Source organism: Centropristis striata, chromosome 7 (genome assembly GCF_030273125.1).
Source record: "Centropristis striata isolate RG_2023a ecotype Rhode Island chromosome 7, C.striata_1.0, whole genome shotgun sequence".
Classification (NCBI taxonomy): Eukaryota; Metazoa; Chordata; class Actinopteri; order Perciformes; family Serranidae; genus Centropristis; species Centropristis striata.
Window position 1 is genome coordinate 34843840 of NC_081523.1, and position 22918 is coordinate 34866757.

The 22918-nt window shown below is 38.8% G+C and overlaps 2 protein-coding genes across 2 annotated transcripts; both read left to right on the forward strand.

The window, feature by feature from the left end:
• The first annotated feature begins 1371 nt into the window (after window positions 1-1371).
• LOC131974639 (serine/threonine-protein phosphatase 2A catalytic subunit beta isoform) lies at window positions 1372-14654 on the forward strand. The gene is made up of 8 exons (XM_059337037.1): window positions 1372-1816; window positions 4880-4918; window positions 6410-6580; window positions 8315-8488; window positions 9139-9228; window positions 10754-10915; window positions 11978-12096; window positions 13895-14654. The coding sequence occupies exons 1-8, from the start codon at window positions 1715-1717 to the stop codon at window positions 13965-13967; spliced, it is 930 nt and encodes a 309-aa protein (XP_059193020.1). The 5' UTR covers window positions 1372-1714; the 3' UTR covers window positions 13968-14654.
• A 1493-nt stretch (window positions 14655-16147) lies between these two features.
• Window positions 16148-21826, forward strand: zgc:101664 (uncharacterized protein LOC450064 homolog). Its single transcript, XM_059337338.1, has 3 exons — window positions 16148-16261; window positions 17421-18078; window positions 21237-21826. The coding sequence occupies exons 2-3, from the start codon at window positions 17542-17544 to the stop codon at window positions 21441-21443; spliced, it is 744 nt and encodes a 247-aa protein (XP_059193321.1). The 5' UTR covers window positions 16148-16261; window positions 17421-17541; the 3' UTR covers window positions 21444-21826.
• The last annotated feature ends 1092 nt before the right edge of the window (window positions 21827-22918 follow it).

A 22918-nucleotide genomic window follows, 5' to 3' on the forward strand; every position in this document is an offset into this window, starting at 1 on the left:
ACTTCACTGTTGGGATGACGTTCTCATATTGGAATGCAGGGCCCTTTTTACACCATACGTAGTGCTGCGTGTTCTTCATGAACAGTTCCACCATAGATTCATTAGTCCACTAAACATTTTCCCAGTAGTGTTGTTGAATGTCAGATGATCTTTGGCAAACTTCAGGCATGCAGTGATGTTTCTTTGGAAAGCAGCAGCCTCCTCCCTGGTGTCCTGCCATGGACGCCATGCCTGTTCAATCTGACTCATGACTAGAGATGTTAACCAGTTCCAATGACTTCTTCAAGTATTTACTTGTTACTCTGGAGTTCTTTTTTTTTTTTTTTACCTCACTGAGCTTTCTGTGTTGGGCCTTTGGAGTGAACTTGGCTGGGCACCCACTTCTAGGGAGAGTAGCCACAGTACTAAATCATCTCCATTTGTTGACCATTTGTCTAACTGTGGACTGGTGAATACCTAAAGTTTTTGAGATTACTTTGTAACCCGTGACAACTATCAATCAACAATTCTTGATCGCAGGTCTTCCGAGATCTCTTTCATTGTGAGGCATGGTTCACATGAGCAGATGCTTCTTGTGAATAGCAATCTCAAAAAGTTTAAGTATTTTTTACAGGTCAAAGTATCTCTACACCTCACTCAAATCCCATTTCAGTGTTAGGACTCCAAATTTGCTAATTCCTGGCTTCAATTAGCTCTTAATGGAGTCATTAGCCAAAGGGTTCACTTACTTTTTCCATCATTACTTTTATTGTTCAATGGATGTGTTCAATAAAGACATGAAATATTATAATTGTTTGTGTGGTATTAGGTTGAGCACATTGTGTTTGTCTATACTTGAGACTTAGATGCAGATCAGATCACATTTTGTGACAAATTAATGCAGAAAACTAGGTAATTTCAAAGGGTTCATATACTTTTACTACTATTCTATCTATCTATCTATCTATCTATCTATCTATCTATCTATCTATCTATCAATCAATCAATCAATCAATCAATCAATCAATCAATCAATCAATCAATCAATCAATCAATCAATCAATCAATCAATCAATCAATCAATCAATCTATCTATCTATCTATCTATCTATCTATCTATCTATCTATCTATCTATCTATCTATCTATCTATCTATCTGTCTGTCTGTCTGTCTGTCTGTCTGTCTGTCTGTCTGTCTGTCTGTCTGTCTGTCTGTCTGTCTGTCTGTCTGTCTGTCTATCTATCTATCTATCTATCTATCTATCTATCTATCTATCTATCGTCCGTCCGTCTTAACTCTTGGTAATAAACTGGACTCTCCCTGTAGTTCTCTGTCTGTCCACATGGTGTCGCTGCTGAGCTCACTCAGCGCGCCGCTGAAATGCCCGGATGTTATTGTAGCTAGCTCTTTTAGCTAATCGGCTAGCCGCTGCGACGCCGCTGCCTTCTGCCGCTTCGGTCTGTCGCATCGGGGACATTCGACCCTTTTGACTCCCCCGACCGAGATAATCTGGTTTTTAAAGTCGGTAACTTAACGTTTGTAATTTATCATGATAGAAGTTGACTGAACTGCTCGTGAATTTGAGGTGTTATCGTTGATTTTCCGACCGGTTTGGCGGGACTAGATCGGGTTAACAATACGCCGAGCTAACGGCTAACACAGCTAGCTGAGACCAGGCCAGTCTGTTCTATCAGGTAGCTAACACAGCTAGCTTAGCGAGCTACCGCTGCTGCCATGGAAGACAAATCCTTCACTAAAGAGTTAGACCAATGGATCGAACAGCTAAATGAGTGTAAGCAGCTATCGGAGAACCAGGTCCGGACACTCTGCGAGAAGGTAAGTTGGCTCCAGCAGCCGTTTTTTTTAATATTATGACTCAGTCCGGCCTCGCTCTCAATGTGGCCTAGATTGCGAAAGGGGCTCCGACTAATTTCTGGAATGAAGTCACGGCAAGGCGGCTATTTTCGCCCCGTTTTCGACCAGTCATCCCGAGATTGTCGCCGTATTTCACCTTTTGCGGCAGTTAAATATTTTAATACACATAATATTCTGACTAATTATCTACCCGGAGACATTTAAAACGGTCTTAATGTGGAGGGCTTTTCGGCGACCGTCGCCTCGAGTCACAGGCCGAAAATTCGCATCTTTTTACATCATTCCCGGTAAATAGACGGAGCCCATTTTACTGCCTGTTAATTAGTATGACTGCATTTGCATTGCACAGATAACCACAATACTAATGATTAATTTCGGGCGTTTTATAATCTTATTGTTTTATTACTGTAAAGGTGTATTGATAATTCTCCAGGTTTTAATCCGCACCGCGCCCTGTCTTTATCGATCAACCGGTTCATTGCATGAACCTGACGAGGCTCCAGACGTCACTTCAGGCTGTTGCACCATAAAGACTCGTCCGGTCGCTTTTATGCATCATCGACCTTTTAATGTTATCAGGCCATATTATATAACAGCAGGTTTTTACTTGCATTACCAGCTTATTTTCTCTTGGACGTGCAGCAGAAACAATCTTTGTTCCCTCTGATCTGAATGAATGGAAGAAAAAGCCTCAGATTGTTGAGTGAAGCGTTTAAAGTGTCAGCTGAGTTGTTTTGGGGTAAATATTGTGATGTAAATGAATGCAGGAAAAAGCTTTTTAACTTAGAAATAATAAGCAGTAATGGAGGTAAAAGACAATACTGCAACCAGAGACTGAACCATCTTTATTGGAAGGATTTAAAGTTTTTTTTGCATTGCTCTCTTTGTATGTCTACAAATATATAAATAGACATATCAGCCATGAATAGAACTTGAGCTGTTCTCAGAAGGAAAATAAATTCTCTGTCAACTAATCAATTCGTTGGTTTAATCGACAGATCTGTAAAACTTGGTTTTTCTAGAAATGTGCTCCTAAGATTCTTGGAAATAAGTAATTCCTCATGAAAAACCATTAAAAATGACTAATCAACTAAAGAAATATAAAAGGTTGATATAATAGTATTATATAAGTGCATATAAAAGGCACCAGCACTTAAAGTAAAACATCTCCATACACATTAGCTGTTCTGTAAGCTGTAAACACACAGAGAGAAAGAGAGAAACTGAATTGAGTATTTACAGTTTTTGCTTTGTCTATAAACTGTTCAGGATTCATATTTACAGTGTGTTCATACATAGAAAATGGTGTATTAAAAGCCATAAAACTCTAATCTGTGAGGGGAGCGGTGGTTGTTTTGGTGTTAACAGTGTTAACCAGCTCATCTAACAGGCCTACATATAACAATTACTGTCTTTATTCTGTGAATGTCTAAAAATAATAATCAATGCTCGCCTCATGTCAGCAGGCCCCAAAGCCACGGCTTCAACCCTCCTGAGTTCCTTCTGTGCATTTTCTTCTGTTTTCCTGGTCCAAAATGTCCCCCTGATTATAGCTAATAATAAAAGCATGATAATACTGATATTATCACCTAATAGTGTGTTAGTTTTTTCTCCAACTTAACTTCTACTTGCTATTTTTGGCCTAATGGAACTGAGCTAATGCCACTCCTTTTAAGTAAATGTAGCACAATATATGGTTATGGTATAATAGTTTGACATCAGGAAATAAATACTCAAATGAAACATTGGTTTCACAGAATCTCTTTGTATTAAAGTTTAACAGGACATTTCTTTTATAACGATCTACAATATTTGAAACCGAAAATCCTTGTTCCTTGTCAGGAATGATTTAATTAGTAAAACAACTTTACAGGCCTAAACATCACCTGATTGCAAAGTTAATGTCTGAACACATTAAACAGATGAATGAAGGTTACGCTCTGCTCGACAGTAAAATATGATCACATTTTAATTTAAATAAAGATAAATCAATACCATCAGTATTCATCTACAGCTCATATAGAGCTGTGAGCTGTTTAATATTAATGCAGTAATAACACTGAAGGAAACTCCTTGTTGTCATGGTTCTATGGGAAAATGAAAACATCCTGCTGGAATATACAGATTTCTTGCTCGTCTATCTTTTATCAAAAAATGTTATAGATGTCGTCATGAATATAATATGTTTGTGTTTTTGACTGTGATTTGGTACATTTTTCTTTTCTTTTTAGACATTTTGTAAGCTAAATTGTTAAAAAGAAACCATGGTTTAACCTTTTTATTTGTTAACAAATTATGTCTTCCATGCAACGCTTCTTTTATTTATTTGTTATGACCTTCCTTGATTCAGTTTTTGAGTCTGAGGCTCAATTTATTTTATGTTCTGTATGAGTGTACTAGATGTACATGGAGGAGCACAGTGAGAGATGCTTGTAACCAGAAAGGGATTAGCACTGATGGTGATGGTGTACGAAACCATGGTTATATAGTACGACTCCTCAGTAACAAAGATCATTTTCATTTTTCGATTAATGTGCTGATTATTTTCTTGATTAGTTGATTAATTATTTGGGTTTTGGACAAATGAAAACGTTTTTGAGAAACTGACGTTTTTCACCATTTTCTGACTTTCTATATGCCAAAGACATTCAGTTTAGAGAGGCTGAAAGCAGACTTTCTGCGTTTTTTGCTTTAAAAACAACATAACTTTAAATATAAATCAATAATCTAAATAGTCAGCGTTTCTTCTTTCTGACTGGTGGAACAGAAGCAGGCCTGGACGTGTCCTGTTGACCAGTGAAGTGATTTTTGTTTTCATCACCAAGCACTACGGTGTCCTGTGAGGTCAAACATCCTTCAACACCTCAAAATTAACGGTGGCCTGTCATTGAGTCGCTGAGGCTAAACGTGGACGTGTGTGACATGAGTTACTGTTTGCGTCAGCTCACATGCTCACGTTTAAGTCAAATGTCTTAAAAATGTTGATGATTAATTAAATAATGTGCGTGTTTGTTTCCTCTTCAGGCCAAGGAGATTCTGACCAAGGAGTCCAACGTTCAGGAGGTGAGACACCAAAACCAAACTTCCTCATGTATTTCCTGCTGCTGGACACTCAGACGTGCTGCCGTCAGTGTGGACGCTTCAGCTGCTTTCAGAGCTGGAGCGCTTAAATTACAATCATTTCGTTAGGAGAAAGATCGACCGTGATCAGGAAACTTTGTTGCCTTTGCAGAGGAAATTGGAAACAATGAATCAAATGAGATCCTGATCATCAATTGATAATGTAACTTGATTTAAATGTATAATTATTTACAGTAACTGCAGTAAATTAAACCAATAATTAATAATTAATGCTTTTTGTTAACATTTGTGTTCAATTTCACTGTTTAGTGTAGTCTTAGTTTAAAGTTCTATATACGTGTGTGTGTATATATATATATATATATATACACACACACGTATATAGAACTTTAAACTAAGACTACTATATATATATATATATATATATATATATATATATATATATATATACACACACACACACACACAAACGTTGGTGAAATCAGGATAGAATATTAACCAATTGATTTATAATCAATAAATAATTTGTTAAAGAAAACGTGGCCCCAAAAGAAAAATGATGAGGCAAGTGGTGTAGGGTGGAATCTGTTCAGAGATAAACAACAAAACTTAAGATTTTTATCTGCTACCATCTTAATGTAACATGATACAATAACATCAGGCACAAATGTTATAAATAAATGTTGTAAATTTGTGGTTTTCGACCTTTTTGGCCTGCGCTCCTTCTGACCGGCTGCAGTGTCAGATATTTGTTTCTCTTTGTTTATTTGTCAAAAATAATTTGCAGACATTAAGAAACAAAACAAAGAACAAACTAAATACTGGAAGCTTTTGTGTAGGAAGTCTGATAATCTCCTGTTGAGCATAAATAAACACACAGCTGAAGATGAGATTTTAGCAGTGAACAGAAGTTCTTCTATTTATAAAAGGTGTCTTTGTGTTGATGCCTGAGCTCTGAGCAATATCACACCTTGTTTACACTGTAAACTGTGTGTGTGTGCTGAGTCACAGACCTGTCAGCAAGCACACAAAAGAAATAATAATATTTAATAAACATTGGACAACAATGACCGTCACATTTAGATTTTGTTACTCAGAGGAAACCTTCTGACGTCTTTCTTGTATCAAACCTCTTCCTGTTTTGCTGCTTTGTTTATTCGCTGCGTTACTCGTTAAATGAGGAAAGGGAAACTATTTTGAGGAAATTACTTTGCGATTAAGTCATTGATCAGAACAACAATAAAGTGTCTCTTAATTCAGAATATTAATAATGTTGATTTGCCGGCAACAGCTTCTTATAAATGTCACTTTTTCATACAACAAAACATGGATCAGTGTTTGTGTTGAGGTGTTTTTATTAGATTATATTTAAGAGATTTGTTATCGAGTCCAGACTGAATCTCTCCGCTCATGTGATGTTAATGTGTGCAGAGAAAACAAACAAAGGTCTGACCCTTGTCCTGGTGTCCTCAGGTGCGATGCCCGGTGACGGTGTGTGGAGACGTCCACGGTCAGTTCCATGACCTGATGGAGCTGTTTAAGATCGGAGGCAAGTCTCCCGACACCAACTACCTGTTCATGGGAGACTACGTCGACAGAGGCTACTACTCTGTGGAGACGGTCACGCTGCTCGTCACGCTAAAGGTAACAACAACCACAGACGCTCTAGTCTTCAACCCTCTCAGCCTCCTCTTCCTCTTTACATTCTCCTCTCTGTGTCCTTGTGTTTCACTGCAACATATAAATCTCTATAAATCTATAAGTCCAAGGACTCTATGGAATCAGCACACTCATCAACTCAAACATGTCTTTGTGCAGATTAACACAGTTAGAGTGACCGAAATCAGAAAAAGTTGAATTTCTCTTATAAATTATTAAATTAAATGAAATGCAATTTATATACAGTACAGGCCAAAAGTTTGGACACACCTTCTCATTCAATGTGTTTCCTTTATTTTCATGACTATTTACATTGTAAATTCATCAAAACTATTAATGAACACATGAGGAATTATGTACTTAACAAAAAAGTGTGAAATAACATGAAAACATGTCTTATATTCTAGTAAGCAAAGGGTGGCTACTTTGAGGAATCTAAAATACAAGACATGTTTTCAGTTATTTCACACTTTTTTTGTTAAGTACATAATTCCATATGTGTTCATTCATAGTTTTGATGCCTTCAGTGAGAATCTACAATGTAAATAGTCATGAAAATAAAGAAAAACGCATTGAATGAGAAGGTGTGTCCAAACTTTTGGCCTGTACTGTATAAACACTTCTCCAAGTGTCACAAATGTTGGCTCCACATTCTACATATTGAGGTTTTGTCATGTTTCCAGCCTCTCTTGTCCTCTCCTCTCTGCTTTTTTGTAATAACGGAAAGCTTTGAGACCGATGATCTGTTCAAGGACCATCGGAGAGTTCAAACTCTGCCGGTTTTTACAGGTTCTTTCTGCGTTAAATGGGGAATTTTTGGGGAATTTCAACATATTTCTCAGAGGATGAAAGGTCTGCTGTCAGCATCACTGCTGTTCTCGATCCTGCCTCGTTAATTGTCAGTTATAATGAAAAGGTGTTTTTTTTTTTTTTGTGACAACGATTTCAGCTCTCCTTTCACCCTAGGGTCAGTTATTAGATATTCTTTATTCTAATATGTTTGAGTTCATTTTTACGGCTCTGGTAGGTTCTGTTGCTGAGGTGTTCTGAGTCTCTTCAGCTTCGAGTGACAGCTCGACGACAACATGAACGCAGCTCAACAATCAGAATCACTCGGACAATTAAAAGACACGTCTGGCTCGTGATGATCAGCCAAGTGGTTAAAAAGAGCTGATGAGGGAGATGTCTTGCTTCCTTTTTTCTTTTATTTATTTCCACAATGAAAATGACAGAAAAAACAGAAGCAAGTTGTGCTTGTGAGATAACACCTCAGTAACAAATATAATAAATCGAAGACAGAACATTATGGAAGATAAAGTCATAGTTTACCTCCTGAAATGTCACTTCGTGGCATGAAAATTATCAAAGACATGAAAAGTATCAAAGTTTTTTATTTGTCAAGCTAAAAATGAAAAAACTTTGGACTAATTTATATATATCTTTATTTTTTTTTAAGTTTTTCATTTGTATTTATCATGACCCTTCACTGACATCTTGCTTCACAAAATAAATATGAAAACAATAAATTAAATAATAAAAACATGAATAAATATAGTAATGAAGGAATTTTTTAATGTTATCATATATTTATTTTATTTATGTATAGCTTTAATTCTTATCCTGAACATTCCTGAACATTGTACCCCACAAAAAAAGTCTTTGGCTAAAAAGTGAACATATTTTATGACTAATGTGTTTTTTAATAATTCTGCCGTTCAGGTTCGTTTCCAGGAGCGAATCACCATCCTGCGAGGGAACCACGAGTCGCGGCAGATCACGCAGGTCTACGGCTTCTACGACGAGTGCCTGAGGAAGTACGGCAACGCCAACGTGTGGAAGTACTTCACAGACCTGTTCGACTACCTGCCGCTCACCGCGCTGGTGGACGGACAGGTACGAGTGTCTCTGTCCACAAACTCCTCGACAACATGCTGCCGCTGTTCACCACACACATGAGACCTTTCCTCCTCTTTAACCCTTGTGTAGTCCTCCCGTCCACTGTGCACCAATGGTCCTCCAAAATGGTCATCCAAAAATGAACAATGCTTTCACAACATTAGTTTCACTAAAAGTTGACATAACCTACACTGTGCATTCCCATCAAGAAATTATTATTTCACCATAACTATTGAAAAAAATATTCAGGTTTTATTACTCTTTTTTTTTTTTTTTTAATCTTGAAATGAGGCCCTGATTTTGTATATTTGACTAAAATTGACCAATAATGATGGAGAAAAAAATGAACCAGTCTGATGTCATGGGGTCCTTTTTGACCCCCGAGGACCATGGGTGCTATAAAAATGTATGAAACACGTGAAAATGTATGAAGAAAGTTGACATTTATTTTATGTATAAAGGATGCAGAGGGGCACATATGCTGAAAATGTCAAGTAATTCTATGAAAGTTAACCTACATTAATGGTATGATGAAAATGATATGGGGTCAAAAAGGAGCCCAGGACCACATGAGGGTTAATATGTGTAAGACTATCAAAATAAAAGCATCCAGACTGATTGTGTTCATGTTTCTGTGTCTGTTTCAGATCTTCTGTCTCCACGGAGGTCTCTCTCCCTCCATAGACACTCTGGATCACATACGAGCTCTGGACCGCCTGCAAGAAGTCCCACATGAGGTACACACACACACACACACACACACACACACACACACACACACACACACACACAAACAGGACGTCAGTTTAATTTATGCATTTGTTGGGGACTAGTGGGTCAGATAAGCAAACCAACTGTGCATTTTATGACCAAAGCATGAAGGTTTCAGCATCTAATCTACATTTCCAAAGGTTGTATTTTAGACATGGAGGCAGTTTGTCCCATCACTCTGCACTATAACCATGTATATCTTTGTTCTAATAAAGATATTTTTGCTCCATCAGCCATAGTCCTTTAACAAAATTTAGTTTAAAGCCTCAAGTTGGCCAGGGGGCTCTGTAGTATATGGGTTTGTTTTTTCCAGGTATAAAGGTAGAGACTTGGACTTAAATCTGAAATGCCTCCAAGTCTGAAAGTAAACGTCATGGTCTATAGAAACCTCAGAGAAAGTTTGATGCTTTAGTCATAAAATGCACAAAACCTTCCATAAATGAGCTAACAGCAAGATCTCTTCCAACGACGGCCTGGTTATAAAATATAAAATAATTTAAAGTTCCAGTGAACAACACCAAACATATTTTATACTTTCCTCTCCCCGAGTTGGTTTGCATGTGCATCTCAGTGTTTGTGGACAAATCACTAGAACACTTCTTTTTGTCTCAGGTTAAATATGGTGATGATTTGATATCCGTTTTCTATCGAATACTTCATGATGGAGTTCTGATGAATACGGAGGTGTATAAACGGGCATGGGCAGATGAGTTGAATATGGAATTAAATGATGAAATTTGGGAAGAATGTCTACGCTAGTTGCATCCAGACACAAACTAATATAGTTTAAAACGCTCCACAGACTCCATTATTGGCAGGAAAAGCTACACAGATTTTATCCTGACATTTCAGCAGAATGTAACCGATGTGAATCGACGATAGTTACCTTAGCGCATTCTGTCTGGACATGTAGGAAACTTCATTCATATTGGAAGTGTGTTTTTCTGAGGCTTTTGGTAAGAATCTGGTACCCAGCCCCCTGGGGGCCATCCTAGGGGCCACAAGTGTCCTTTCTTCGGTCAATACATTTGAAAGAAGAGTTATTCAATTTGGGATGGTGATTGCAAAAATGGTGTTTTTGCGTGTGTGGAAAGATGACTCTGTGCCTCCATATCATTTACTTTACATCTGGAGAGATTCTGTAACCAAGGTAGAGGAGATAAGTTTGATAAAACATAGGACCCACTGTTGAATTATGTTGAAAATATGAGCTCATAGACTGGCTAATTAATTCATTTTTGTGATTTTTTTTTTTTTAATGTTGTTTATAGTATCCATCGTAACTATGACCATAGAATACTGTTGTAATCCAAGATGTGCTGTGTTCTGTATGTTATGTGATCTTTGTTAGCTGTTCTTTTTTTGTTTTGTTTCTATTAGTTTGTTTTCTCCTCTTCTTTTTTTTTTTTTTTAATGGTGTCTTGAAAATGAATAAACATATTTCAAAAAAATAAATCTGCTGATGATAATAATAATGGTGCTGCCCCTCAGGGCCCAATGTGTGACCTGCTGTGGTCGGACCCTGATGACCGTGGTGGGTGGGGCATCTCCCCCCGAGGTGCTGGCTACACCTTCGGACAGGACATCTCTGAAACCTTCAACCACGCCAACGGCCTCACTCTGGTGTCCCGCGCCCATCAGCTGGTCATGGAGGTAACACCCACACACACACACACACACAGCAGTTCCCTGCAGCCCGTTTGTGCAAATGCTTCATTTTTTCTGTGAAACCGTCACCCCGACGTGATGTGTTTTAGATTTTGTCCTGATGGACGACACCGTTAGACAGCATTCAAGTTCCTTCAGCGATATATAAATCTAATGTCAATATGTGCTTTTATAGTTTCTGGTTATGACAGATGTTTGTCATATTTTTTAATTAAAAAAACAAACAAACACGTCAGAGTTAATCAGTTCGTTTTTAGTCCAAATTAATTCTGGAGCAGTAGTTCGATGACGTCATATGGCTTGTTTCATCCAACAATCAGTCCAAAACTAGAAAAATATTTAATTTAAAAGCTTTCTAATAAAAACAAGCAGCAAAACTTCATATCTAAGAAGCTGGAACGTGCAAATAATCTGCATCTGCTTTAAAAATGCAGCGGATCAGTGAAGTTTAATGTTCTCACACACACTTCAGTGTTATTTTATTTTAGCCCAGTTGGCACGCGCACACACACACAGGCTCCCCCACAAGTGGACTGAAGGATCCTGAAGGCCTCGTGTCTCCATGGCAGCGTAGTATAATGGAGTTGTGAGGTTTTGTTTCACTCCCACTGAGTCTCTGACACATACACACACACACACACACGCACACACCTGCAACACATTTTAATTTATTAAAAAATCAATGAATCAGGCAGAAAAGTTTTTACAGTTCAGTGCAGAATCCCAGTTATAAAGACATAAATCATGAATGGTTTTTAACAGGATCTGGTTAGTGCAGATGCCTTATTTTAAATGACAAATGAAGAATAAAGAGATTCTGACACAAAGATCAACCTTTAACAAGTTTTTATAACAGAAACTTTTGTCTCACATGATCCATTCAAGGACTGTCGGAAAGTTAAAACAGGGTGATAACACCTGTTTGTACAGTTTCTTTCTGTGATAAATGCTGGATTTTGGTGATCTTTTAAAGAAAACGTAGTCTTGAAACCCTCCGGCGGGCTCAGAGTTCCTGGACTGACCCTTGACGTGTTTCTGCACCTTCAGGGCTACAACTGGGGCCACGACAAGAACGTGGTGACCATCTTTAGTGCTCCAAACTACTGCTACCGCTGTGGAAACCAGGCAGCCATCATGGAACTGGACGACACTCTGAAATACTCTTTGTAAGTACAAACACTTGATGATTCAGCTGCTCTGAGGTTATTCTCTTCCCTGGATCATGGTGTGAAAGCAGAATGTTCTTCTCAGTCAGAGTGATGTGGATGATGCTTATAACATGATGCTTAGTTTTAAATCTATATTTATCCTCACAGAGTTAAATTATGGTTTTAGTTCTTGGCAGACTTGGTCGATGAGTCTTTTCCTAGTCTCTTAGTCTCCTAGTCTCCCACTTCCACAGGAAAAAGTAACATCACAATAATGCTAATAAGCTCAGTCCTCAATAAAAATATAGTGATGTCATATATTCAGATTTTTGGGGGCGCTGTTTCTTAGTAAAGAGAACAGTAAGGAGACCCAGTTAAAATGTATAAATAAATGTAGGCCTATACATAAATAAGTAATAATCAAATGTTCCTTTCCATTATTCTTCCTTATATCTATTTTACTGTAAAATAATCAACTTTTCCTGTCAGTTGATTATTAATAGTATTAATATTGATAATTCAGTTTTGTGAGGGGGCATTTTGTGGCGTCTTCTCCCCTTTTTTTTTTTTTTTTTTTTACCCAACACTTCAACAAAGAGCATGATGGGATAAATGCTAAAAGAATCTAGTTGTAGTCTTTTAAATAGTTACTCTGCTAGATTCACAGTCTGTCTAAAATCTCAGTCTGAGAATAGGCTCGACTTCTCTTTAGATGTGAGCTGGTAGTTTTCCGGGAGTTTTTTCCAAATCTTCTGATGTATAGGGAGCATTAGCTTGAACTTTTTCCCAGAACAGGAGAATAAATTATTAAATTATTAAATCTTCTTAATTAAATAAGTCTTGAGACATTACTTTGGTTTTATGGTGCTAAACGATCTTCTGGTAACTAAAAGCTTCTGAAGGACGAATCACACAAAGTTTGGATTTACAAACGGCAAAATGTACAAACTGTAAACAACATTCAGTCCAAAATACTACAAACATTGATTTATTTCTCCATGTATGTCTTATTGTCTGGTCCTGTCTGTCTTTGTTGGAGTTACTTTTGAAGTTCTGTCGTTGGATATTTTAATATTTCTTTTCCACATTTCAATTCCAATGTTTAATATTCTTGAGATTTAAAAATTGTTGTAGAAAAGGATGTACTTATTATTTTTCTCTAATATGGTTATAAAACTAAAACATCAATACAATGATACTATCGTTTATCAATCAATCAGACTTTATTTGTATAGCACTTTTCATATAAGAGAAATTTAACACAAAGTTCTTCACATAAAAAGGAAAAATAATAACATTAATAATAATAATAAAACATAGAAACAAGCAAACACCCCCAACCATCCCATTAAAAACAAAACACAAATGGAGGAAGCTCCATCTCAACGTGGAGCAGATGAAAATAACGTAAAATAAAAAAACAAAATTAGATAATAATAATAATAAAAAGTAAAAAAAAAGCTAGTTATAAAAGATGAAAATAATAAATAAATAATTAAAAAGTAGAGTATGATAGATATATATGTATTAAAATAGACTAATAAATAATAGCAAATAAATAAAAGATGTAACACTAAGATGCATGAGCAGAAAAAATATTTTAAAATGGTTCAAGTAAAAGCCAAATTAAAAAGAAGTCTTAAGTTTGTTAAGTTAGTCTCTTAAAAATATGAAACTCATGATGTTTTCTGGGGAAATCTAGCGTCTTAAACACTGTGTGATGGTGACAGTTCTGTTTCCAGCTTCTTTCCAAGCTGCATTGATCTGATGGAGACAGTGTGTGATGTTTGTGATGTCGCCCTCTCTCTCTCCTCAGCCTTCAGTTCGACCCCGCCCCACGCCGCGGCGAGCCCCACGTGACCAGACGCACTCCCGACTACTTCCTGTGAATGTCCGAAGCCATCCCTGTCAATCATCCACGAAGCTCCACCTCCCGCCCCCCGCCCCCACCCCCTGTCATTTTGGATGGAAAGAAGATATTAATAATAATAATGATACTGTACCAGGGAGAATAGAAACAAACGATTGGCTGATAAAACCAAGATTTTAACAAAAAGAGAGAAACGTAAGAGCGGCCCCCTCTACAGTCCTGTTTCAATATGCTGTCATTATTAATGCTGTGCTTCTGGGGAAAAACAACTATGATCTGTTTTCTTTCTTTTTTTGTTTATTACATGTTTGAAAACGAGATAATAAAACTACCAACGTGGACCAAATGTGCCATATTCTGATCCTTTTACAACATGTACAACGCGCGCGATGTTTTCTTTCTTTTGTTTTTTCTGTTTTTTTTTCTTCTTTTGTTGTTTTTTTTTAGACCAGCACTCTAACCCGACCTACCTGACGACGTCACACCACACCACACTTCTTCTTCATGGCATATGTGCTTTTTTCTGTTGCAAGAATAATTTTAAAAAAGGTGAAAAAAAAGGAAAAAAAAACAGTTTGCTTCAAGTAGTACAGCTGTGAGTTTTAGCTGTCCAGGCTGCAGCCGGTGGTCATCTCAGCAAGTATATTACTGTAATTTGAATAAAGACAACAGACGTATGAAATAAAAATGTCCTATTGACAAACTACTGCGCTGCGTCTGCCTCCTTTCTTTACCTTTAGTCAAACTATCCAGACATTTCAGCTGAAGAAACACGGGTTCATACGGCTGTTTAATAAGCAGCTAAACACAACTTCTTTTCAAACTGAAACCACACATCTTGTTCATTGAGTAAAATGAACATTTTTGTTTCATTCTAGAAAGTGCTGACAACATTTCTCTCAAATTTGAAATTAAAATATTGCCATTTCGAGCAATTATTGGCAGAAAATGACAACTGTTCAAAAGAACAAAAAAAAGATGCAGTGCATTCAGACCTCGAATAGTACAAAGAAAACATGTTCATATTCCTTTTTAAGCAACACTAATATTTTAACTTAGGAAGAGTTTGGAAATCATTATTGGAGGGATAATCTCAATCTTAAATCACAGCAGTGGTTTTTATAATCTTCCTCATAAAATAAGATGTGGTTCAGAGGTGCTGATTTAAGAATCATTTGTCAGAGTGGTCTTAATTTTTTTCCAGAGCTGTGTGTATATATATATATATATATATATGTGTGTGTATATATATATATTAATATATATATATACAATTTGGTCAAATGAAATAAAATCAAACTACACATTTAAATACTTATGTTATGAAGTAAAAAAAATGACTTGAATAATTGAGTGTACCAGAAATTAAAATGTATGAGAAAGAAAATGGTTAAAATAATATGATACAAAAAAGTAAGTTTGTAAATAAATGCAAATATTTAACACATTTGAAAAAATGCAGAAAATAATTACTATTTAAAAAATGAAAAATAGAGGCAGGTAAGTATAATTTAATGCATTATATATAGAGAAAAATGTAAAGTGTTGCTGCAAGAAATAATTTTGTTTGGAAATAAAAAGGAATCAATCTTCTGAAAGGAAACAACAGTTAACCACCGTATATTCTTGGGACTACAGGTGAGTTTTAAATTCCTTTATTAATAAATTATTCAAATAAAAATGACATGGAACTGCTGGTGGAAGATATCAAATTATTATTGTTTTATATTATAAATCAAAGACTAATACCAGACACTGTTTGTAAAAATCTGCTGTAATTACATTTTAGCTGTTCATTTTTTAATATATTTTTTAAGTTATTAAATTATAGTAATTTAAGGACAATAAAATTCATATTTAAAGTAAATTAACACCTTTTCCACAAATAATTGACTGTATATATATTCACATAATATAATATAATAAAAAGAAAACAAGATGACAGAAAACAGAACAGACATTTAAATAAGACCACTAAAATTGATAATAATGCCGCATAATATTTAAATATAATTTAATCAAATATATTTTTAATATCTAGTTTATGTAACTATAAAATATATTTTAAATGTGTGGATCCATTTAACTTCAGCATATAGTTTTTTAAAATGAACATCAATTATTAATTATAAATTATCAAAATAAAATATCAAAACTCGAAGTGACGTCAGCGTGTTGCTGCAACTATCGCGAGAGTTCCCGGGAACCGCACAAAGCACGTCTAGATGTTAGCCTGATGCTAGCTCGCAGGGAGGAACTTAACTTCTTGTTGGCTGTTTTTTAATGAAAGTAACACAGTCAGCTGTTTTAAAGGTTGGTGTTTTTTATTGTCGGGCTGTACAGGTGTGTGTTAGCTTCGTAGTGCACACCTGAAACAGCGCTGTCGGGGTCTCTATTCAGTTAGCTCCTAGCAGCTAGCCGCCTTTTATTAGCATGATAAGCTAAAAACATTAGCTGCCGGTGAGAGCGAGCTTCATCAAACCGATTAAACTTCATTAAACTGGACAAAATAAATAAGTTAAGAAATCATAAACTAAGTTAAGTGCTAAATGATCAGTTGCCTGGTGTTAATATTTAAAAAATAATGTCGTATATTTAACGTTATATTCAATTTGATTGACTTTAAGTTAGATTTCTGATTCTCTGTTGTATTTTCAGCTCTTTTATTTAACTCAGATACATATTTATTTTAATATTAATGCAGCATCGCATCACTCAGAAAGAAAATAGTCTATAGGAAATAATTCTTTCTTAATTCAGAGAGACTTTTTGCTCTTATTAGATTTTACTTACTGCGGCCTTGTATTGCACAGTAATAATGCCATATGTCATAAAATATACAGACAGAACAAGTTGAATTTCTCAGATGAATATAATTTTTTTTACTACGTAATGAAATTAATTTGTATACAAACACTTTTCTAAGTGTCACAAAAAATAGTTTTCTCCACATATTGTACATATTGAAGTATTGCCATGTTTCCAGCCTCTCCTGTCCTCTCCTCTCTGCTCTGTGTAAACAGATTTTCAGTGAATATTTGTCACGTGACCGTTGGTCTCAGCAGAATCATTCATGTCTTCACAGTGTCTCTGGGGAGCAGAATTTAATGTTTTTAACAGGATCTGGTTAGTGCAAACACTTTATTTTAAATGACACATGTAGAATAAAGAGATTCTGACACAAACATCAATATTTAACACAAGTTTTGGTCACTTTTTATAACAGAAACATTCATAACTTATGACCTGTTCAAGGACTGTCGGAGGGTTCACCCTTCATGGAAAATGTCTGTTTTTACAGATTCTTTCTGCGATAAACAGAGGATTTTTGTTGATCTCTGCAGATAGATGCAGCATGTCATCGGCAGATTGTTTTGAACTGATTTGTTGATTAGTAGAGATGTTTTAAATGTAAAATAAGTTGATATCCTATATCTGTAAAAGTAAGCAACTCTCTACTTGATCTCCACAGACTTTACTGGGACTGAAGTGCATTGCCTCGTGCCGTGTTCCATCATCTGAAGCGACTTCACCCTGACGATGAAGAAGATGAGGAGGAGGAGGTTGGGGGTGCAGCCGGGCCTCTGATCTGTATGGAGGATGTGGTTCTGCACTATCAGCCTGGATCAGCTGCTGGGCTCAGCTGCCTGTTAGAGACCACAGAGAAGCTTCTGGAGTGGTTCCCCTGCAGGATTCCTCCGGTCTTCACCCCGTGGTCCCCCGCCGCCACAGACCGCCACCTGCCCATCAGACCGGCCCAACCGGCGCCCGTCATCACCCGCTCGGCTGATTTACTCATCTCTGACAGCGGGACGCACGCTCACGCAGCACAAGAACAGAAACCTGAAGTTCCCAACAATGCTGTCTGCATCTCAGAGACTCCGAACTGTCTCCTTCCAGAGAGTGAGGTCCCCAGACCTCCTCCTGACAAACACAGAGACGGCGTCCCCATCCCGGGCTCACCGCTCAAACGCTCGTGGAGCGTATTTACCCAGAAAGGAGTTGTGCTGCAGTGCTCGCTCTCCGAGCAGCTCCGTCACACGGTGTCCGTCCACAGACTGCACCTCCACCAGAGGGCCAAGTGGGTCGTCAGGCAGCACAACTGTGGAGCGTCCCGGGACATCGAACAGGTCAGTGGATTATTAACGGAGCAGGAGGACGGATCTGTGAGGCTTATTATTACTATTATCATCAGATCTTTTTATTTCACTATGAACAGAGACGGTAAATGTGGGCAGAGAGTAAGGGGAACGACGAGTAAATAATCCTCTTTGTTCCAGATTGTGTAGATTCCATCCATCCATTTTCCTCCACTTATCCAGGGGCCAGGTCGCGGAGGCAGCAGGCTAGGCAGGGCATTCCAGACGTTCCTCTACCCAGCCACATCGTCCAGCTCCCCCTGGGGGATCCTGAGGTGTTCCCAGGTCAGGCGAGAGATATAATTCCTCCACCGTGTTCTGGGTCTTCCCCGAGGCCTCCTACCAGTTGGACGTGCCCTCTGCACCTCTAACGGGAGGCGGCGGAGGCCGACACCCACTGGGAGCGTGTTTGACGTTGTGCCGAGTATGTGGACACAGCTCTCAATTTGGTTGTAGGGACCGGATAGCTCGTAGCAATGAGCTCGGTACCCCATATTCCCGCAGTACCCCCCACAAGACTCCCAGAGGGACACGGTCGTAAGCCTTCTCCAAGTCCACAAAACACGTGTAGACTGGATGAGCAAACTCCCATGACCCCTCCAGAAGTCTCGCAAGGGTAAAGAGCTGGACCGTTGTTCCACGGCCAGGACGGAAGCCACATTGTTCCTCCTGAATTTGAGGTTCGACAATCGGCCTTTCCAGCACCCTGGAGTAGACTTTCCCGGGGAGGCTGAGAAGTGTGATTCCACAGTAATTGGAACACACACTCCGGTTCCCCCTTTTTTAAAATGGAAACCATCACCCCGGTCTGCCACTCCACTGGCACTGTCCTAGACCTCCACGCAACACTGAAGAGGTGTGTCAACCATGACAGCCCAACATCCTCTCAGGGCGAATCTCATCCAAGCCTGGCGCCTTGCAGCCAGGCAGCTTTCTGACTACCTCGGCGACTTCTGTCAGGGATACTGATGAGTCTTCCCCTGAGTCTTCAGACTCTGTGTTAGCTGGATTAAGGAGACCTTGCAGACGGGGCCTTGGCTAGACGTTCCCAGTTCACCCTCACTACACGTTTGGGTTGCCAGTTCTGTCCAGCAGCCTCCCCCGCCACCTTATCCAACTCACCACCAGGTGGTGATCAGTTGACAGCTCTGCTCCTCTCTTCACCCGAGTGTCCAGAACGTGCGGCCGCAGATCTGACGATACAATAATAAAATCAATCATCGATCTTTGGCCTAGAGTGCCCTGGTACCAAGTACACTTATGAGCAGATCTATGTTCGAACCAGGCGGCAATCTCCGTGTCTGAGCATGGAGGCCAACCAGGAAGTGCCTTAAGCCTGCAATCCACCGAAAATTCCAGCAGGGGGTGCTAAGTTTGGCTGCAAAAAAAATCTGCCCATTCATTTCAGTGCAAAATTTGAAAACCTCTGACTTGATTTATTACCTCAGAATTTTTTTTCAGGACAACATTATGGTCTCAATCGCTAGTAGAAAATCATCTTCAAGACAATTTGATGTCAATAGTTCTAATAATGGCCCCATTAAGAAGAAAATAGAAGATAAAGAATCGTATGATTTGGGGCGTGGCTACAGGTCACTAACAAGGTGAGCCGTCCTCAGGAGAGAAGCAGAGCAATGCGTATCCACGGCAACGTGTCAATAAAGTTATATATAACGTTATATAGATAGAAAAGAGGACGTTTACCGATTTGGTCTCATAACTTTGACCCTTTCACACTGTATGTTCACTTAATGACAGTTTATTTGAACGTTTTGTTCAGTAAAAATGTCTTGTTGAGTGTTTGGTTGGACTAACAGACACTCCAAGGAGTCGCTGCTCAGTTTTCTGAGGTAAGAAAGATACATTTTGTTCTTGTTTTTTTGCTAGCCAAAACTAACATCCCAGTTAATGCTCCAATTAATGCTAACATGAATTAGCAGCGGCTTCTCTCAATCAGGTTGCTGGTGTAGAGAGGCTGTAGTCAGTGTCGTCAGATCCCTCGCGCTCCGCCACAGTCCAATTATGGTCTGCTCCGCGTATCGGAAACATGATGGCGACGCAAGATGGCGACGAGTGTAACGCTGAACTCGAGGCTTCCAACGGGCAGTCCACAAACCAATGGGTGACGTCACGGTGACTACGTCCATTATTTATATACAGTCTATGGTTCGAACATGGTGTTTGTTATTGACAATCCGGGACTAGCACATAAGTCCGATAACAAAACACCACTCGGTCCTCTCACCCTGGGCAACTCCGGAAAAGGAGAGAGTCCAGCCTCTCTCCAGGAGTTTGGTTCCAGAGCCCGGCCATGTGTGGAGGTGAGCCCGACTATTTCTAGCCGGTAACGCTCCACCTCCCTCACAAGCTCGGGCTCCGTCCCCGTCAGCGAGGTGCTGTCCATATCCCCAGAGCTAGCCGCTGAAGCGGGGGGTCAGCACGCTCAGGTACCCGCCTTTGCCTGCCGCCCGGCTTACAATGCACCCGACCCTTATGCCCTACACTGTGGATGGTGGGCCCACAGGTCGACTGATCCATGTGGCTTTTTTGGGCTGAGCCTGGCTGGCCAGACATTCACCTGCGTGCTCCCCTCCCGGGCCTGGCTCCAGGAGGGGGCCCTGGTTTACCCGTGCCGGGTGAGTTACACCGTTCTTCATGAGTCCGCTTCATAAGGGTTTTTGAATCGTTATTTAGTCTGGCTCCTCCCCTGGGACCACTTTGCCTTGGGAGACCCAACCAGGAGCTATTGCTCCTGACAACACAGCTCCCAGGGTCACTGGAGCACACAAACCCCTCCACGGCGTTAAGGTGGCGAATCTACCAGGAGTTGTGTAGATTTTGTTCTCTATTATTCAGATTGGTTTTTGGTCTAATAGACGGTTTATATGGGTGGTGGGAGTTCCTGAAACCAACATGTTCATCAGAAACATGTTGGTAATTTTTACACCATCTGATAAATGACCTTCTTAACTGCAAAACACACAATGTTTATAATGTTCCCTTTTTAACAGCATTTTTTACATGTGAAGCAAAGACGTTCATCATCATTTCATGACTCATCATAAACTGAGACAGATAATCACGTATCCTCTCCCTCTTCTTCTTCTTCTTCTCGTCTTACCTGCACCTGTCATTCCTCGTCCCTGCAGGTGTGGCGGGCTCTGAGCCGATCCGCCGCCCGGAGCTCCAGACTGCCAACATGCAACGCCAACATCCAGAGGGAGCGGGCGGAGGTCTGGGTGTTCTGCGACGTCCTGCACGCGGAGCAGGTGGGACGTTTCCTGAAGGACGAGCTGCAGCTGTCGGGGAGGATCGAGCTGTCGGTCCACAGACGGGGAAACATCTTCAGCATGTAGGCGACAACAGCACCATCCATAGAAAGACTTTAAAAAGTTTACAGGTGCAGATGATCACACTGAGATTTCTACAGAAATGTATTTTTATCATCAAACTGCAGGAATAATGATTTACTTATTTATTTGATATTTTATCTCATCTTGGGGAAACTACTGATCACTTCTTTAGCACATTGACAGACTTTTTCCTCCAGCGCTGTGGTTCACAAACACTCTGCCACAGGCGAGTTCAGTTTCAACCAAAGAGGCTTCTTAAGCCAGGACTTCTGGTGTTGACGTGCAACAAATAACCAGGAGACCAGATCCAGTTTACACACAGTCTGAACGTTTGGAAATGTCTTATTTTAACCCCTTTGGTTTCAATAAAGTCCTTAAAAAAATAATTTTCAACATGATATGGTGTTTCATCTACACAATCAAAACTTAAAGTCTTTCTAATATTCTCAATGAAACGATCCTGATTCAACAGTTTCAATGTGATGATAAAGTTTATGGATATTTATTGTTTGAGTAGCTTGAAATTCCTTTAAGTGTTTGTCATTTTACTCTTAAAGGCAATAAAAACTAAACACACCAAACTTTTTAAAAATTGCTATCTTGCTTTTTACCTTTAAGAGCTATTGTTTGGATTTTTTTTTTTTTTTTTTTTTAACCAGACTCCAATTTTATACTTGTATAATTAATATTAATTATAATTCTAAATGTGAAATAAAAAATGGAAGTGCTGGATTGTTGAGTTTTGGGTGACGTTCAGGTTGTGCTTCAGCCAGCAGAGAGCAGCAGAGAGCTGACGGAAAGTGGAGAGTTTCTTTATTAAACTGCTGGAACTTGTTGACAGTTGGAGCCTGAACATTAAAGTGTGAAATGCTTCAATCAGCTGCAAGGCGCTTGTTCTAGTTCTTTGTCTTTGTGTGTTTTCATTTACAAAAAAACACATTTCTTTAACTCCAGGGGTGCAATAGTTATTATCAACAAAACTAATAAACATTTAAAGACTTCCTGGTGCATCACAATGAAATCCATGAATCAAATCAAAATCAATCAATCAAAATTACTTTTTATCCTTTATTTATTTTCTCAAGGAATCATTGAGGGCAACCCCTCATTTGCAATGATGTCGAGAGTACAGAGAAAACACGAAACAATACAGGCAAAACATTAAAAACAGTTACAGTGAAAGGCAGAGTTATTGGTTATCATAGATTTAAACTGGCCCATAATTATAATTGTGTTGAGTTTGAGTGAATGTTGTAAGATGTTCCAGGTAGACTTAATTTATCCCCCAGGGTAGCTTCAGTGAGTATGTTAGCTCTGTTAGAATGAGACAGCCTGATGGCTGGAGGAGAGAAGGATCTTTTGAATCTCTCCGTCCTGCAACAGAGAGAGAGGAGCCGTCCACTGCTGTATTTTTGGTCCATAAAGGTGTTGTGTAGCAGATGATCCGGGTATTCAGGATGGCCTGGATCATCTTGACA

What these genes read in the sequence shown, in the direction of transcription:
- LOC131974639 (XM_059337037.1), top strand. Translation starts at nt 1,715, where the DNA reads ATGGAAGACAAATCCTTCACTAAAGAGTTAGACCAATGGATCGAACAG. An exon ending in AGGAGTCCAACGTTCAGGAG is followed by an intron (nt 4,919 to 6,409) that starts GTGAGACACCAA and finishes TGGTGTCCTCAG; the next exon opens with GTGCGATGCCCGGTGACGGT. An exon ending in CGCTGCTCGTCACGCTAAAG is followed by an intron (nt 6,581 to 8,314) that starts GTAACAACAACC and finishes TCTGCCGTTCAG; the next exon opens with GTTCGTTTCCAGGAGCGAAT.
- zgc:101664 (XM_059337338.1), top strand. Translation starts at nt 17,542, where the DNA reads ATGGAGGATGTGGTTCTGCACTATCAGCCTGGATCAGCTGCTGGGCTC. An exon ending in CGTCCCGGGACATCGAACAG is followed by an intron (nt 18,079 to 21,236) that starts GTCAGTGGATTA and finishes TCGTCCCTGCAG; the next exon opens with GTGTGGCGGGCTCTGAGCCG.